The sequence below is a fragment of the Lissotriton vulgaris genome, chromosome 3_1, assembly GCF_964263255.1.
Source record: "Lissotriton vulgaris chromosome 3_1, aLisVul1.2, whole genome shotgun sequence".
Taxonomy (NCBI): Eukaryota; Metazoa; Chordata; class Amphibia; order Caudata; family Salamandridae; genus Lissotriton; species Lissotriton vulgaris.
In genome coordinates this window covers 549,758,434-549,777,157 of record NC_141689.1, presented here as the reverse complement: position 1 = coordinate 549,777,157, position 18,724 = coordinate 549,758,434, and the positions used below count along the sequence as shown (strand labels likewise).

At 43.0% G+C, this 18,724-nt stretch overlaps 1 protein-coding gene across 1 annotated transcript in view; it reads left to right on the top strand.

The window, feature by feature from the left end:
- LOC147726772 (general transcription factor IIH subunit 2) overlaps positions 1–18,724 on the top strand; it is a 358,867-nt gene that overhangs the window by 256,805 nt on the left and 83,338 nt on the right. The window contains exon 13 of the mRNA XM_086960819.1: positions 11,343–11,446. Coding sequence (XP_086816945.1) covers positions 11,343–11,446 — 104 coding nt within the window. The remainder of the gene's footprint in view (positions 1–11,342; positions 11,447–18,724) is intronic.

The window sequence follows — 18,724 nt, the reverse complement described above, 5'->3', positions numbered from 1 at the left end:
CTGTTACGAAAGGGTGCGATAGAGGTGGTCCCAGAGCAGGAAAGGGGTCAGGGATGCTACTCCCGGTATTTCCTGATCCCCAAGAAGGATGGCAGGCTTCGTCCTATCCTGGACCTCAGGGTCTTGAATCTCTATCTGAAGCAGGAGAAATTCAATATGCTCACCCTTGTTCAGGTTCTTCAAGCGTTGATGGAAGGAGACTGGATGGTGTCGCTCGACTTGCAGGATGCGTATTTCCATATACCCATCCTGAAGTCGCACAGGAAGTATCTCCGTTTCACGGTTGGGTCGCAGCACTACCAGTTTGCGGTCCTTCCGTTTGGTCTTACTACTGCGCCTCGAGTCTTCACCAAGGTGATGGCGGTGGTGGCAGCTCATCTCAGGAGATCGGGGATACCTGTGTTCCCGTATTTGGACGACTGGCTGATCAAGGCGAAGTCGTCAGAGAAGGTGCTCCATCATCTGCAGGAGACAACTCAGTTGTTGTTCAGGTTGGGTTTTTCGATAAATGTACCCAAGTCTCACCTGGTGCCCTCCCAGCGCAACCTGTTCATAGGTGCCGTACTGGACACTACTGTTTGTCGTGCATTCCCTCCACCTCAAAGGATTTGCGACATACAGGAAATGATTCCTTTGTTTTACCCTGGAGCGGTCGTTCCAGTCCTGAAGGTCCTTCACCTGCTCGGTCTGATGGCTTCTTGTATTCTCCTGGTCAACCATGCACGCTGGCACATGAGGGCACTCCAGTGGTGCCTCCGCAGGCAGTGGTATCAGCACAACGGAGATCTCGGGGAGTCGGTAAAGATCTCCAGAGAAACTGCAGCGGATCTGTCTTGGTGGAGCGTGGAAGGCAACCTGTCGCAAGGGAAGCCTTTCCATCTACCTCCATCGGTGGCCACGGTGATAACGGATGCATCCACTCTAGGGTGGGGTGCTCATCTGGGGGATCTGGAGGTCAAGGGTCTTTGGTCTCCGGAGGAAAGGTTGCTTCACATCAACCTTCTAGAGTTGCGGGCGATACGTTTGGCGCTCAAGGCCTTCCTCCCTTCCCTTCGCGGTCAGTCGATCCAAGTCCTGACGGACAACACGACCGCGATGTGGTACATCAACAAGCAGGGAGGAGTGGGGTCGCAGTGTCTCTGCAGAGAGGCTCTGCGTCTCTGGTCCTGGGTTCAGGACCACCAGATTTGTCTGATGGCAAATCATCTGGCCGGGGTTCTGAACGTGCGTGCAGACAGTCTCAGTCGGCAGTTCTCTGCCGACCACGAGTGGAGGCTCCATCCGGAGGTGGTTCGTCACATCTTTCGGACGTGGGGGACTCCTCGGGTGGACCTGTTTGCCACTCGCGAGAATGCTCACTGCCCGTTATTCTGCAGTCTCCAGTATCCGATGCAAGGAGCCTTGGGGGACGCGTTTCAGTTGAGTTGGGGAAGTCGACTCCTTTACGCGTTTCCTCCCATGCCCTTGATTCCTCGGGTTCTGAGGAAGATCCGCCAGGACCGGGCCCAAGTCATATTGATCGCCCCGGACTGGCCAAGAAGGGTGTGGTATACAGATCTACTCCACCTCTCCTCTCACCCGCCGCTCCGTCTCCCTCTCAGGGCAGACCTCCTCTCTCAGATGGAGGGGCAGGTTCTACACCCCCACCTCCAGACATTGCACCTTCATGCCTGGAGATTGAACGGGGCAACCTGATTTCCTATTCTCTCACACCTGATGTGGTGGATGTCATTTTGTCTGCCAGACGTGACTCCACTAAGACTGTCTATTCTTATAGATGGTCTAGGTTTGTTGTTTGGTGTGGTGAGAATGATATTGACCCGTTGAGAGCCCATTTATCAGATGTGCTCCGGTTTGCTCTTTCTTTGGCGCAACAGGGGTTGGCGGTTGCCACAGTTAAGGGCTATCTTTCGGCGCTGTCGGCTTTTATTTGTTTGCCTGATCAGCTCTCTCTTTTTAAGTCACCTGTAGTCTTGAGGTTTTTGAAGGGTCTTGTAAACAAGTTTCCTCCTACCCCTTTTATTGTGCCTCAGTGGGACTTGAATCTTGTTCTGACTTTTCTGATGGGCTCTCCCTTTGAGCCTCTTCATAAATGTCCTATGAGGCTTTTAACCTTTAAGGCAGTTTTCCTAGTTGCAATTACCTCGGCAAGGAGGGTGAGTGAGCTTCAAGCTCTAAGTTCCAAGCCCCCGTTCCTGACCATGCATGCTGATCGGATGGTTCTAAGGACCAGGGCTGCTTTTCTTCCTAAGGTGGTGACTCCTTTCCACCTTGGTCAATCCATTACCCTCCCTACCTTTTATCCTCCCCCACACCCTTCCAAGGAGGAGGAGAGGTTGCACCGTCTGGACCCTAAGAGGGCGGTGTCTTTTTATTTGGACAGAACTAAAGACTGTCGCTTGGACGATCAACTCTTCATTGGCTTTGCTGGCTGCAAGAAGGGAAGAGCGGTCCATAAAAGAACTTTATCAAGATGGATCGTTCTGTGTATAAAGATCTGCTACTCTTTGGCCGGTAAGGAACCTCCAGAGGGTATTAGGGCTCATTCCACTAGAGCTAAGTCTACTACCTCTGCTTTGGCTAGAGGTGTTCCTGTGGAGGACATTTGTAGGGCGGCAACCTGGTCTTCCCTCCATACTTTCGCGAAGCATTACTGCTTGGATACCGAAGTCAGGAGGGACGGCCACTTTGCGCGCTCTGTCCTTCAGGATTTCCTGGTATAGAAGAGTGGACACCCTCCTCCGGGAGTGGGGGACTGCTGTGGGACTCTATTCACAAGGTGAGGAATCCACACGGCAGATGTATCTATCAGAAGAACAAGTTACTTACCTTCGGTAACGCTTTTTCTGGTAGATACTATATCTGCCTGTGGATTCCTCACTGACCCACCTGCCTCCCCGTTGTCCACTCTTCTATGCCAGAGTTATTGTACTGTAATGTATATTTATTTTGATGTCAAGGAAATGTTTCATTTGCTTTCCTGCATTTGCTTTACACTGTGTGCTTTGCCTTGACTTTTGTATACTGTGTATACTTTGTATATTTCTACTGTCATTGGTCCGTCCGTGTGCCTCGATGGCACGGAAAAAAGGCGGAACTGATGTCATCACGCCGGCGTGGGCCTATTGTAGGCGTCGGTGACGTCAGCGGAGTCGCGAGCGGAGCCGTGTCTCTGTGACGTCCTATCCACGTCGGCGCGAGGCTACGAAAAAGAATTTCCGAATGTTGCTGGCGCAAGGGGGATATTCACAGGGTGAGGAATCACAAGGTGAGGAATCCACAGGCAGATATAGTATCTACCAGAAAAAGCGTTACCGAAGGTAAGTAACTTGTTCGTTCTAACCTCTCCTTTGTATTCAGAGTGGCGTTAGAGCATTTCATTAGATTGCTGCGCAGGTAGATCCACAAGAAGTGACACAGGGGTTCATTTACAAAAAAATGAAGATACGCTTTCCTTATTGAGCCACAGAGTCGTGGATCTGGACAACAGCAGTTTTTATTGTTATTGTTCGTACTCTTTTACTCTTTCCCCCAACCTCTTATAATTGATCTGAATATCATGCCTAAAAAGTGTTCTAGCCTGGCAAGGACTTACAACACCAAATATCATTGTTCAACCCTCTCTTAAGGTACATGTGATGTTTTCGTCTCAACTTAGTGGCAATTGCGTTTTCCTAGAGAACCCACAATATGGTATTTCGTGACTGGTAAGGCAAAGTCTTACAGGGCCGATATCGCCCAGGCAAAATGTCATTGTGGTTCTGCTTCCACCCTACGGGGCTAACTGGATGGAGCAAATCCCACCAAGCCATTTCGTATACAATGCTGACTTAGACACTGATCACCATTGAAAGTCTATTGCATCATAAAAAGCAGAAAACAAATAGCTTGTGGTCAAAGGGTTTTATGTTTTGCAAGCACCTCCCCGGTTCAGGTTCAGGCTCAGGCCAGGACAGGCAGCTGAAGTGTTTCATATAACCAAAGCCTTTCTTTCTTCCTCCTGTGAAGAGCCATAAGCTGTCCTTAAGGAGTTTAGAGATGCGTCCCCATACTTCGCCAATCCTGACATTTGTGGACAGTTCAGGTCTTCCATGCTACCTTTCAAGGTCACGCTCTAGCAGTCAGCAAGCGTTTGGCACTTTTTATTGAATGGTGGCAGTGCCATTGTCGCTTTTATGTGCAATGCTGGCATCGGCCTTACCTCTGATTCTGGACAAAGAAAAAAAGAATGAGCCTCGTCTATTTAGACAATCATTTGAGACGCTAGGATTGTTTGTGGAACAGTGTATAAGATTCGATACCATTTTCGAGTTAGATGAATTCTCTGTGCCTGAATTTGCACACTGTGGGAATGTTGAGTTTGAATAACTATTTTTTTCCTTAAATCCTAACCCACTTTTCTGCCTTTACTGCTAGGATGCCAACAGCATGGGCACTTTCCCTGAAATGTCTTTTGTTCACATGCAGGCCCATCTGAGGACATTTTTACTTGTATTAAATTTCTGCATAAGGCAGTTGAGGGGTGGTTTCCATCCTGTCAGTTGAACCTACTGATTCAATGATCCGTGAGTACTACAGTGCCCATCTTATCATTTAGTGACGCCCAGATTGATCCTGTTTTTGTGATCTGGGAGAAGCCTTCATCTTCACCTGCATTGACAAAGTGGAAAGAAGATGTAGTGCCCTGGTGTTTTATTGCCTACACCCAGGAGACTGAAAAACATTTTCCAGTTGCTTCACTTGATTAGGAGTCAACGATTTTAGACTACTTGAGACACAGACTTTTTGCGTTCGTAAGTGGGGCTTTTGTCTGACCACATACAGCAATTTTTAGAACCGCCAGTTGCTTTGGATACTGCCCAGGGGCTGGAGATACTTTTCTTTAATCATATTTTTATTGAGCTTAACCAGAAAAATGTAGGTGAAACAACAGACATACAGAGTTACATCATATTTGAGTGTTAGATGTAATCAGTTAATCAATCTCTGTGTATTTTTGGTTGGAAAAAACCATGTTATCAGTTGTGCCTCACCATCTTATGTGCTGATACATAATAGTTTGCGAAACTCTCGCCATTGTTCCCATATCTTTGAGAATTCTTTTGGACATCCTCTATTTTGATACGTTGTCTTTTCAGCCACCATGCACCAATAAATATTGTGGCACCTTTCAGTAAAGCCTGATGGTTGTGCCTGCACCCTGCTTGGCTTCTGTATCTCCTCTGGGCACTGCCAGTCCGGTATTACACAACCATTTTGCATACTAGGGTATGGATAGATCTCCCAATATACCTAATAGCACGATTTTGCCACTCATGTTGATCTCTCCATTAGATACTCTTGCTAGCGGGACTATACTATTTCCCAAAATACCATATATGTGAGAAATCACCTGTCTCCCCACCCCCGTTGAGGCATTGGTCAAAGGTAATGCTTCCATAGGCTTTCAAATGTGTCTGTGAGGTATATTCTGTGTAGCATCATTTTGATGTGGACCAAACTGAAACGTTCCTTTGTTGGAACCATTCTAGGTGCCCACATCGCCTCCTCCCACACTGTATGGTCCAGACGAACAAGCTCTCTCATAAATCTGCCTCTACCCGCCCCATACAGTCAGGCATTATGGATTAGAGTCTTATGAGTGATATTACTTTGGCTGGTATAGCTGCAGTGAGTATGCCGTGTTCTAGAGAGAGCACTTCTGCACTTTAACCAATTCCTTCTTGAGGTTTAATTAAGGTGTCTCTAAGTTAGAAATATTAAACAGTTGAGTCTTGGCCAGCCCAAATTCCTTTTCCACTTTGTCATATTTCTACATCTCAGAGGCTTTCCACACATTACTGACCTTTGAAAATCCGGTTCTGTCACACTTCTGCACCCCGACGGTGCACTGACATCTTTCAAGAGTTGGTAGTTTCAGAATTAGGTTCCCTTGTTACTTTGCCCAGTCAACTCCTTGCCCAAAGTCTGCATTTCCATACTTTTTCTATGAAACGCATGGGTCTTGGCCATTTGCATGAGGGCTTTCTCCCGTAGATCATGACATGACCAGAGACATTTTAAGGCTTGAGCAAAATGGGCTATGCCCCACGGCCCCAGTCTTTCATGGGGCCCCCTGAGAGAGCTAGCTCTGCTCTGCGGATAGTCTTGCCCTGATGACCTTGAATAAGTCCTAAATATTTTTCTTAAATTTATTTTTAATGTGAGTGATGTGTGAGAATCGATTACAGAAATTTTGCAGAGCAATGTTCTGCTTGTTTCATGCAACATCCATAATTTAATTTCAAAATAGGACCCCGCATATGAGAAATGGGATAGTGTTACAAAGATCGATTGCAATAATATGAGTGAGCTGCTGCTCCATTAGAAATATTTAAAAAAAATACCTGTCCCTGTCCCTGAATATTCGATATAAACACATTTAGAATTTGGACGAGTGTGTTTGTGCGTTGTCAGTGACATGACAAAAGCGGGCATGCGAGAGCTGAAATTGGATAATAAATTCCAAGCTGTTCAAAACAGGCCCGCCCCAACATCCATTTGGTTTAGGGCCCCGAAACACCTAAGATATCCCTGATTTCATGATATGCCAATTGATCGGGTAGGCTGGCTGTTTTTGTGGGGCAAAGGCCGATTCATTCAGTACCTCCAGAAAGGGAGGCCCATATATAGCTCCGTATGCCTGGGAGAGTAGTTCCCCCCTCATAAATCCCCTGATGAGCTTATTTAATGATGTGTGTGGAATCCCTGAATTTTAGAGTAAGGTGCGTACAGCATCATCTATTTGTGAAACGTAGATGCCTAGTACGAGAATGGTGGTGTTTTGTAAGGCATGGAATAATCTGGGCTGAGGCATCATCTTGAAGAGCTCTACTTATTAAGGACGGGGTGAGTTGGCACTAGTGCTCCATTCCCGCTCTAAATCTGCCCAGGATCACTTTTAGTTTGCGTTTATAGTTTGTTCCTCTTATAATGTGTACGTCAAGGTATTTTTGAAACCCGAGTGGGATTTTATGAAGGGGCATACAGTCTCTGTTCTTGGCTTCCACTCGCTAAGAGGGAACACTGTATATTTCTCCCAATTAAATGCTAACTTGAGTATTCTCCATATATCTTGAAGATCTTGAGAACTCTGGCCATGGATATGTCTGGTTCAGCTAGATATAACAATATGCCCTCTGCAGGCTTCTCATTAGTGCATCCTTTCTTACCCAACACGCCAGGGGCTTGACCACCAGGGCAAAGAGCATAAGGGACAGTCAATACCATCTGCATTTAGTTCATGGGGCCATTTCTCCGCATTCTCGCCATGGGGTCTCTCCTGACAGAGAGCAGAAGCACCTTGAGACCTTTGTGAAGTGGATGTTTTCCTTAACTAGCCTTATCCTCTGGGCAGTCAGTGCCAGCTGCTTGCTGGGAACATATACATATGTTTATGGAATATTGTTGGCGAGATATTTCCGGCAGTCTCTGAGTACTTAGGGCCAATTTGCCCCTACCTTCCAACCTTCCAGGATTATTAGGCCTCTGCAAAGTACTTTATCTGCTCTGCTCTGGGATGAACACTACTGACTGCTTGGATAGAGCAGTTGGCACCAGCGTGATGCTTCGGTGGCATGCTTGGAAGCGATCCCTGGCTTCTCTTGAGACATGCAAGCCTCTCTAATGGACATGCCGTTTGATGGGTCTCGACTGCATGGCAAACCTTTAAACAAAGTTAGCCCACAACACATTCCCTAGACCTTATTACCCCATCCAGGCAGTACCCTCACCTGTTTCGCTTCTCTCAATGCTACTCCAGAGGATTAGCCAATGACCCTTGCAGAGGCCCATTTCCTGCCCAACAAGCACCCCAGCCCTTTCGGAGTTTGGTTTCATGGAGCTAATGCCGAGGCATCAAGTACCGTGAACTTCCACTTTAGTTTGCCCTTAACAGCACACAGCCATACTGGATGCAGGACTACCAGGGACGACCAAATAGAACATCTGACTTGCGGGTACTCCAGATCGTCCAAGGAGGCTATGACTTGCCATTACTTTTTGAAACGCCACAAGTCTTTGATTCACAGTCGAACATCTCTTAGAGGAGCATTGCTTACCGCTCGAAAAGAGAAGAGCCTCCTTCAGTTGGATCCTACAAGAGTGTTGAGATTCTACATCAACAGCACAGAAGAGCATCAGGTGGATGATCAGCTCTTTGTTGGGTTCTCTTGGACAAAAACATGCAAGGTAGTGTAGAAAAAGATTCTGTCAAGCTGGATAGTCCTCTGCATCAAAATCAGCTACGCACTGACCACGAAACAGCCTCCTGAAGGTTTGAGGGCCTATTCCACCAGAGCCAAGGCTGCTGCCACTGCATTGAGTCAGGTCGAAACGTTGACACCCTGACTAGTGGCCTGGATCACTAGCTCTATTTAAAACGTGCCACTCAAATAATACATTTTTGTGTTTACAAATTGTGCTGAAAAAGTGCTGTTTACTTTTTAATGTGACCAGGTTTTCAGTAGACCGGGATGTATCAGAAGTCCAATAATAAATGTTTTTAAGCTTTTTTCCTCACCCTTCTGTGATTTTAATTTCACTTCTTGAGCACCCTTCGCCTACTCTCTGCACGTTCCCTTTGGAGCAACCTATCCTTCCCTAATTTGCACCGAACAAGATACAGTGAATATTTAACTCTGCACCCTGTGATAAATATATAATAAATACCGGGTGTGAGACCAAAGCAATGTGGTTGTTGCACTTTCTTTTCCTTTAAAACTATATTTTGCAAAGTATTGATTACGGTGAATTTACGTATTGAAGCTCTTGAAATTTATTTTTGTACTTGTGACTGTGAATTTTATATATATCAGTATTTCAAAAATACAAGTCTAGGACCATTGTATTATGTATCACATTGAACCCAGGTTCCGGACCTTGATTGGGTAACCCTATTTTTGTAATGGCTGCCACTGCATTGGCATGCGCAGTGCCAGCACTTGACATACCAGACTGCGGTGTGGGCCTCGGTACACGTTGACAAAGCACTGCTGCCTTGACAGCAGTGTCCATCAAAAAGGCATTTTCAGTCGTGCAGGATTTGCTAATTTCAGCCATTCCACAGACCCACCCCCTTAGGAGGCACGGTTTAGGTATTTATTCTAAAAATGAGGACTCTGCGGTTAGAAGTATCCGTCAGAAAAACTAGTTTTGTATGTTTAGTAAAGCGGTTTCTGGTGGATATTCTATCTACCCAGTAGGAAGGGCTTTACTTACTGCGCTCCCACCTTCCTGTTATGTGAACTCGTCAACTTTCCAATTGAAAAGTGTGCCAGTCTAGGAATCTGCACTCTGATATTGACTAATTATGGGCTCTGCATCTTAGTTTGCGGGCACTGTCAAGCAAGAAACTGATTTCCCTGCATATCGATGGTGCTTATAAGTGTCTGGTCGCCACTTCCCGGGTGGCACATAGCATGGAGCTGCATGACTCCATATACCGGCACGTGCCAGCAATGCTGTTAAAATCTTCCAGATTCAGTCTCGCACCTGAGGATATTCTAAAGGTAAGGAATCTGCGGTTAGATAAAGTATCCTCCAGAAAGAGTAATATTGAAGGTAAGTAATGTGTTTGTCACTTTTGGGTGCCTCCATCAGTGAGGAGAGAGTTCAAAACTCGGACTTTGGGCTCACCTTGCACTTTAACATCAAAAGAAGTAAGGCTATTATGAGCAGCTGCTTAGGCCACAATTGCTAAACATATTATCTGTCTATCACAGTTTTCTACACGCTGCATAGGGCCTAACCCATCTAGTTCACGAGCTCATGCCACAAACGTTAAGGTGGGTAAGGAGCCATTCTCCAAACATGTGCCTATCAGGCTCATGCAAGACGACTACTAGGGCCAATCCACATTTTTAGTAATATTGTACTCTTAAGGCTTGCTGTTATAGGTAATTTAACTTTGGCCTCAAAGTTCTGTATGTACTGTTTGCTTAACCAATGATGCCTAGGAACCCGGAGGCAGTGTTATTTGGCTTGAGTCCCAGAATAAGAAATCTAAAATGAAAGCTAGATTTATGGATCTGGCATTGGCTTTAATACTAGGCTAATGGGCTATAGCCATACAATGAAAACAAGTAGTCCTCTTCAAGGCTGGAAGGACACAAAGACAACTGAGTAAGTTGGAGGAAGTAGAGCAAAATGCAAGTCTATGGCTGTGGGAGCCACAGATAAAAGAATGTTAGCACAGGCAACAAACTGGGACCTTATGATGCAGTCTTTAGATACCAAGAACGATGAGAGACCACTGTGAGATGCAGCATGCGAAAAGTGTATGCAACTGAGATGCAGTGGTGGTTATGAATGTGATATACTATCAGATAAAATATGAGGGAGCCCCTCTGTGATGTATTCAGCCCTTTTTTTAACTAACACCCCCTGCCTTCCATCCTCACCTCCTTTAAATATGGAAACTAGCTGAAAGCGGATGGATGCCTTTGGCACAATCTAACACCTACCCCCCCCCCCCCCCCCCCCCGACCTGTAAATTAGAGAGTATATATGTGCAGGCTGAGCAGAAGACATTGGGAAGTGTCATACCATGGTGTATATTGAAAATAGGACGATCAATTGGACTTTGTGTAGGCAGGACTCGTAAGTTGATACAGTTGTTAGTAAATGTACAGTGGGTCATGTGAATAAGGTAATGATAATACAGATGCATTGTAAGTTGTTTGCTATTTTTTTATATAAAAAAAATCAGTTTACCTTAGCATTTCAGCTTCATGGTGCTGCTTTCTCCGTTTATTATTATTACTCACTGTGGAATTTACTCTTATATTCACGAGAAAGCCAAGCCAACTAAGTAGGGTAAGTTACCTTAATAGTGACCCTGTTTAGGGTAAGTTACCTTAACAGTGACCCTGTTTTAGTTCGTAGGCTCTTTCCCATTATCGGCATCCTACTGCCAACTTCTCATTCAGGTGGGAAAACAACCAACAACCTGTTGTCTCCTCTACAGGAAGTAATTGGCAAGCGTGCACTTGCGCGCAGGAAAGAAGTGTGGGGGTAGGAGTGCCTTATTCACCGATGCAGGAATCTGTGTACAATGCACGTTTGGAAGGCTCTGGGTTAAAATCATTTGATAAAGTTGCAGCTCCCCTCTAGGTGGTACGAACACACACCCGCTGATAACAGTAAAGAGCCTGGAGACTAGGCACACTGTAGTCATCATTAAGGTATGTTTAGCCTTCTTCTTGTGGTATGCATTTTGTGCTACCACTAAAAATACATTGTATACCCCTTGTTTTGAACACATTTCTAATATCTTTGAATGAATACTTCTTTGTTTTAACTAGGCAATTAGACAGCAATAATGAGCCGTGTCTTACGCTAGGAGGTTACTTCTGTCCACAGTGCAGAGCGAAGTACACTGAACTACCTGTAGAATGCAAAATCTGCCGTAAGTACTTCATTTCGTTTCTCCTTAAACAGTTATGCTCGCAATTGTAGTCTGTATGCATCCTATATATTCTTATTCAAAATTCCCTAATCTCCCTTTTGTTGCAGTAAATGAAGAGTGCTTGATTTACTTGGCATTGTGAATTAGAACATATAGATTGAATAAGGTGTACATCCTTTAAGGTCATAAATGACGTTGCATTGGTCACTGGTGCACAAGAACATGAGTCGAATTATTATATGGCCACATTTTTATACTGCATTTGGATTTGTTTTTGATGATTCATTTGTATGTATTTACAGATTCTATCGTAGGGGGTTTCCATTTATAGTCCTAATCACTGGGTGGGCGGGACTATTCACTGCTTATGACTATAATGAAAATTCTCCTATGAGAGAACAGGAGTTATAGGTAAGAAACTATTCCTTACTGTGGTCCTCATTAACAGTTTGCCGGGATATGATGCTTGTATACTGAGGGGCCGAAATATCCAATTTCGACAGTTATCGTTACAGCAAATTTCAGCTATTCCCCAACAACATTCTTGATATGAGGAATTGCTCAACAGATCCAGGAATACTGGGTCCCTTATCGTATGGCTTTCCTGATCTTGGAACAAACATTCTGTGAGCAGGTGCAAAATGTCAGCAGAAATGCTGGTTTTGTTGTGGAGTGCTGGGTCAGGGTAGGAGAAGGCAGGAGGAGCTTCGGGAGGGAGGGTGAGGGGGGTTTGTTGTCAGCTACCATTGTGTCCCCAGGCTCTGTCATTGAACTGGGTCTCCTCCTTCATTTGTATTTGAGGGTGATTGAGAGGATGTTCTGGGGCCTGTTGGGGGAGAATTAAATGCTCCCTATGTGATGGTGCAGGTGACTGCCACAATAGCCTCAATGGGAAGTTAACTAGACCTTGAGGGTGATTTGAGTCCACAGCACCTGCGCTCAATCAGTGTTTTGTCCCAAGGGTAATTATGTTAGTGGAAGAGGGTATTGAAGTGTATAGTGCCTCAAGAAGGATTGCAAACAGGATTACAACCCTCTGATTCCTCTAAACGCATTATGTAGTGATAAGTTATGCTGTGTGCAAAATAAATCAGTGGCCTGGCCAATGTGTATCTGTTGGCTCACTGTTGAGTTCTGAACTCTTTCTGTAGAAATCAAAAAATCCACATCTCAGGGGTTCCACTAATACAAAGAAGTTGACACAGAAGCTGGAATATAAAATAACATATTTATTAAACTCAAATGAGTGAGACTACATCATACAGAAGCCTTAGCAACTGAATGAGGCAGTCTGCTAGAATGGTCTTACTTCACATCTTATATACTCTTTATCCTGCCCCAGGCATGTAAGGGAGTTGTACCAATTACATTCCTAAACGAATGGAAAATCTGGAGGGTCAGCAGGTGAGTAGCCTTTGGGGTTTTAGCAGGATATCGGCAAAACATTATAATTACGTAGTTCACAAAGGCTAATCTGATTTAGATGGCACTGCAGGGCATGGCATGATTACATGTACAGTATCCCAACCCAAAAGTTAATCATCAAGAATGTCCCAAATTCAACCTCCAAAAGCCCGACAAACCTATAATTGAAAGCATAACCCATGTAATGAAGAAACATAAAAAGAAACCGTAACAGATGATGAACAAGATAAGGCATGTGCAAGGAAACTAAAAGTTAACGATGTCCTGAACATTGATTGGCAATCTCAGACAAAGATCGATCAGGGAAATTGGCTTTGCGAGGTCAGTTTCAGGTGAAGAGGTCAGTTTCTTACAGTTCATTTCAGAGTCAAAAAGAAACCTTAGTTAATGTATACATGAACAAAGAAGGCCAGGCCACTTTATTCGCCAGGCTACCTTCACAGGCCTACGTGAGGGCAACACAAAATGGTGGCACAGAACAAAATGGAGTCCGACTCGAGAATTACAGAACCTCAGACCCTCCTTTTGCCATTACGTAGGCAATAACCTAAGACTCATGTTAATCTTCATCCAGGTCTATATCGATATTCATTAGGCCGTCAAGGTGTTGCTGTAACATCATCTTATTATTCTCTACTTCTATCAGGACAGGTCTCCGAACACACATAGTAGCACAAAGACTCACTTCTAGTGGACCATTTTTGGATGCTAGGGGCGGAGCCACTTCCTCTTCCATGGCAATTCAGTCAAATGAGAACTTAATTAACATTTACTTTATACAATTGCACTGGAATCGCTTGTGCAACTGTGCCCAAAGTTCGTTCAAAGCCTCTCTGCCAGGCTTCTATCGTCCATCAAATCTGCTTCCATTGTCTACTTCCGCATTGGGCCTCTCGATTCAGGCCTCTTCATGAAAATAGTACTGCTTAGTTGGAGTGCCCTCCTGGCAAACACTCACAGCTCACTCGAAAGTCTCAATGTCTCAAGGCAGTGCACCAGTGTCTCTCCTCTGCGGCAGACACTACAAATAATGTGCTCTTCATTGGTCATGGGCACAGATCATCTCATGCAGACCCGGGTCTACATTCTCAAGCTCCAACACTCATTATTCAGTGTCGGAGGACGCTCAGGCTGCTCTTTCATGGGCACCATAATGTAGTGCCTTTTGCCAATCTTGGATCCTCCGGTGCACTGCCCTTCCGTTGGAGCAAAGGAAAAAGAGGGAAAGTGTGTGGCCAAAACTCAGGTCAAGGGACTGCACACTGTCAGAGGTTACCAGCACATGACAGGTAGCTTATGCTCTTTTGCACTGAAACTCTGGTTCTGTGACAAAACCAGATCCTCCTTTTTCTCTGATGTTGAACGCCAACTGATGAAGCAAGCACAATGCTTTGAAGATGCAGTTGATGAAGCACGTTCTGGGTGTTGGGACTGTAGGGCCAAGGTATGTAGCCCTCATCTGTAGCTGACACTGATGAGAATTCGGACTCCTCTTTATCACCGTTCTGCAGGGTATCATTCTCCCTTTGACTCTGGAAGATCCAGCAGAACCTAGTGATGTAGGAAATGTGACACAGTTGTTAGTTTCGTTCAATTTAGTACAAAAAAAACTGTTCAATATTTAACAGGGGGACTGCAAACAGGTGGCCTGCAATCTTCAAAGGAGTGCCATACGCCATGGGACTATTGTGATCTAAAATACACTGTCATTCTCATAGAATAGAAAGGCAGTAGGCAAAACAGTGACTCTAGCCTCTTCAATTGGGTTTCCATGTGAGAGCATATCCTCTACCATCTAAGGGTAGATAACTACATGAGAATTCTATATGAAAGGATGTCCTTACACATAGTGACATCGTCTAATGGGGTAAACATTTTCTCTCAATGATTAAGTCTAAGTGTTCCTAAATTCCTTATCTAGAACACCTCAAAAGCGAAATCACATAATACAGATTATCAGGGACATATAGATACCTCCTTTTTAATAATTGTGCATCAGGTGTACTATGCAATGCAAAGGCTAATGATAAAAATGTGGAAACAAAAGACAAGAACTAGAGAGTCCTGGTGTTTCCATTATTAAAACACATCTGGTCCATCAAAAATTAAAGCAGCAGAAAAAGGGAACTGCAAACCAAATTAGAATAGGCATTGAATTTGTCATATTCAAAAAATAATAAACATAAGGTATCTCCTATTGAGATGGAAAACTTGTCTTACTATACTATTAAGTCAGTTAACCAGTCTATCACTACCCTGACAGTCAGACTGGAAAACATCGAAGTAGGCCTAAAGAAAACTCTTGAAAACCAGTCTGGTCATTCCAAAGGGAATTATACATAATATGATGGGCCCTGGTACATCACTGCAGTCTGGAAGTGTGAACCTGAACAATACACCAATTATAATAAATGAGCTGACTGGTGAAAGGAATACGGAAAAGGAAAATAGGAGTAGGACACAGCTAAAATCCCCAATAACTAGGCAAAATGCAATATCCGTCAGAGGAGAAGCGACAAAAGAAAAATCTATAGGAAGAACAAAAAAAATTACTCGAGTGATAGTCAAGTTTGTGACATAATACCAAGAGTATGGGTGATACACAGAAGTCACAATAGTACACAAATTTTAACTCTACTGCTGTCCCCTACACCATATACGGTAATCTCAGCTAATGGTCCAGTTCCTTCTTCAAGGGAAAAAAAATGAAAAGTTTAGGTCACCTTTAGCAAGAGCCACACATCTATAATTTCATCCTTAGGTCCAATCAAGGAAACATAAATCTAGGGCTGCCTGTTCCTTGAGGGAAAGGGCAGTCATAGCTAACTGCAGGTGACGCAATTTGATCCTGTATATCTTTTATATTTTTCTTCAATATTATATAGCCACATTTGACATACACTGGTGAAGTGTTGTCTGTCTTGTTCACAGCATGAAAAATCATATCTGTGAAATTTAGTATCAGCGGAAAGTTACCCAACTGTTGTGCAGCGATAAACATAGTCATGAAAAATCCCTTCACAACATAGGGGAACTTGTAATAGTATCAAAAGCAACAACATAAAACAAAAACATGCATAACATAAAAAACACACACATGCCAAGCCATCAGATATACGCGCTGTATATCAAGCACAAAAAGCATGGACAAAGTACAATAGCATATGTAAATAGGCGGTGACACACAACACCATTGCATGCACTTTATGCACTGTGAAACTGCAGCCCAAAACCCAATATTCTGGCCTGCTTAATTTGTCAGGCTTAAAATCGAAATTACACCAAAATTACTTTCTTTTTTTTCCTCGCCCTCCGTTTGACAACAGATCACCAGTCAGTGGAGATCAGCTGTCAAATACAACTTACTGTGTAGCTTCTGACACACAGGACCAGCAGAAACAATTCATAAAAGGATAAAATGCAAAATCATGATTAAAATATTTACTGTGAATAATTCGCAGAACATAATAACATAACATACCAGCTTTAGAACAAATGTTTGCTACCACCCTATGCAATGATACTCATTTCATCAACCTTAAATGGATGAACGTCTCAGTAGGCCCAGCTAAAGTTAGAACCTTCAACCCTGATATTAAACACAAGCCTCTGCACCGGGCACATTGGCTCACTGAGCCACTAAAAGCAACCCCAAATGAGAAGAGCCTGCAAATTTGTATTATACCTAAATGTATGCATTTACTGAAGCCTAAGGCACTTTAAAAGCTACTCTAAATGAAAAAAAATGCTGCCTAAATAGTGCCCTCACCCAATTTCGACTTTGCCACCTGCGGCACTTAAAAATAAATATCCTATAATTGTGCTACATATTAATCATCCTCAGAATGTTCTTTACAGATTGCAGAGATTGGACATTAGACATATCATGTAATTCCTTAGAAAAATGAGTTTTTACGCCTGTGCCAAGTGAAATTCCACATACAAATGTCCTCATTATGCAGTAAAACACAACTTAAATTAAATTTTAATGCTAGGAGGTCATAGTATGAGTATTAAGCTTTATAAATATTAAAAAACAAATTTAGAAGCACTCATTTTTAATAATTATTTTTCATAATTAATAATTATTTTTACTAAACCCAATCATTTTTGATAATTCTACATATAAAAGCAAGCTGTATCTCTTGCCTATCATTTTTAGACACATTTATTTATGAGCACAGAAGCCTAACTTAAAAACATGACAGATTTTCGCGCTACTTTTTTTTTTTTAAAAGGACAATCATCATTTAGCAGCAGAACCAAGAATTTGCTTACAAAAAATGCTTAAAGGGACGAAAACCTTTAATTGAAATGTCTTCCTGCAATATTAATTAACCTTAGTTTTGTAACCTTTTTAAAACAACATTCTGAAATGCAAAGATTCACCTGTGTTTAACTGAGGGCGAAGTCCTGCCTGAGTAAACATGCCTGTCTATTCGCGATTGCTTCGTGTTGCTTGCTTAGCGGCAGCAACAGCTGTTTCTTAGTGTCGAAAACGTGGGCACGGTGGCTGACTATTTAAAACTAAGACATTTCAAGTTTCAAAATGTGTGTGCAATACAGCAAAATCCAATTTATTCAGATGATGTGTTTGCCTGTTAATATCTAATACAATGTATCTAAGGAAAATGCTGTCAGTTTTTTTATTGCAAAATACACCATTTCGTTTTTGAGGGCTGTTTATTCCTAGTGAATGTGAATTTTAATTTTATTTTTTTTAAGCATTTAACAGTTTGTACATTTGTGTAATTGCTTACTCTATAAATTATATAGCAACATATAGCTATTTTAGCATATCACATGGTTCATTTCAGGATTTTTATTTAATTTCTAATTAATATTAATTAACTAACATTTTGCATAGCCGACTGAAGACAACAAGAAAGACCACAAACACATATTGAGCTCATTTCAGACATAAACAGAAAGGGGTCAAACACTCAGGACACACAATACCGCGCGCTTTAGCCATTCATTTCATAAATAGCGCCATTGCTATTTACTTACAGAAGTTGCACTAATGGGAAAACCACATAAACATTTAAACACACATTTAACCCACAGATCAACACTTAGGACTGAAACAAAGGACAGCCCACAGACTGTACTGAAACCAAACCATTTGTAAATACTAGTTGTAAGTCATATTTACAAGAAACGCTTCTCAATAGTGTTCCAAAAGACTGCAAAAACAGCCCCACAGACCTTTATTTCCAAGAAGCCAAGATACACTCAATTCACTAGCTTTGACTGGCAGAACACCAAAAATCGCTCTGCATATCTCCATTCATAAAATTGCACAGAACAGAAGATCCTTGTATGTATTATGTCCATATTTTAATTCCCTGGGGATACAGAATCACCAAGGAAGAAATGTTTTTAAACCTATTTAGATATTCCCTCAAGGGAGCCGGCTTATTTAATTCACATCTCACTATGGTACCTCCAAGAAAAAGCAACACATTCTTCGGTGTGAGCTTTGAAAACAGGCATGCCAAAAATACTGCAGAATATGCAATATTATACCCAAAGTAGTGCTTAAAGTACTCTTCGTACGTGCACTGTTCAACAAAATCAGATAGAGAAAAATCTCCTCATTATCTGCCTACACAAATTGCAATTCGCAGATACAAACCTATACAAATCCAAAGTTGGCCAACACAATTCCAAAATTCCAAAGCTATACCAAACAAATGGTTGTCCAAATTTTAACTGCCAAGTTCTAAATGACCTAACGGTCTTTCTTTTAAAAAATACTCACGCCAAAAAGGTTCTAGTCAGGAGTGACATCATGTGGAGGATCAAAATCAGGAAGATCAGAAATATACTGGGCTGCAGAGACAAAGAATC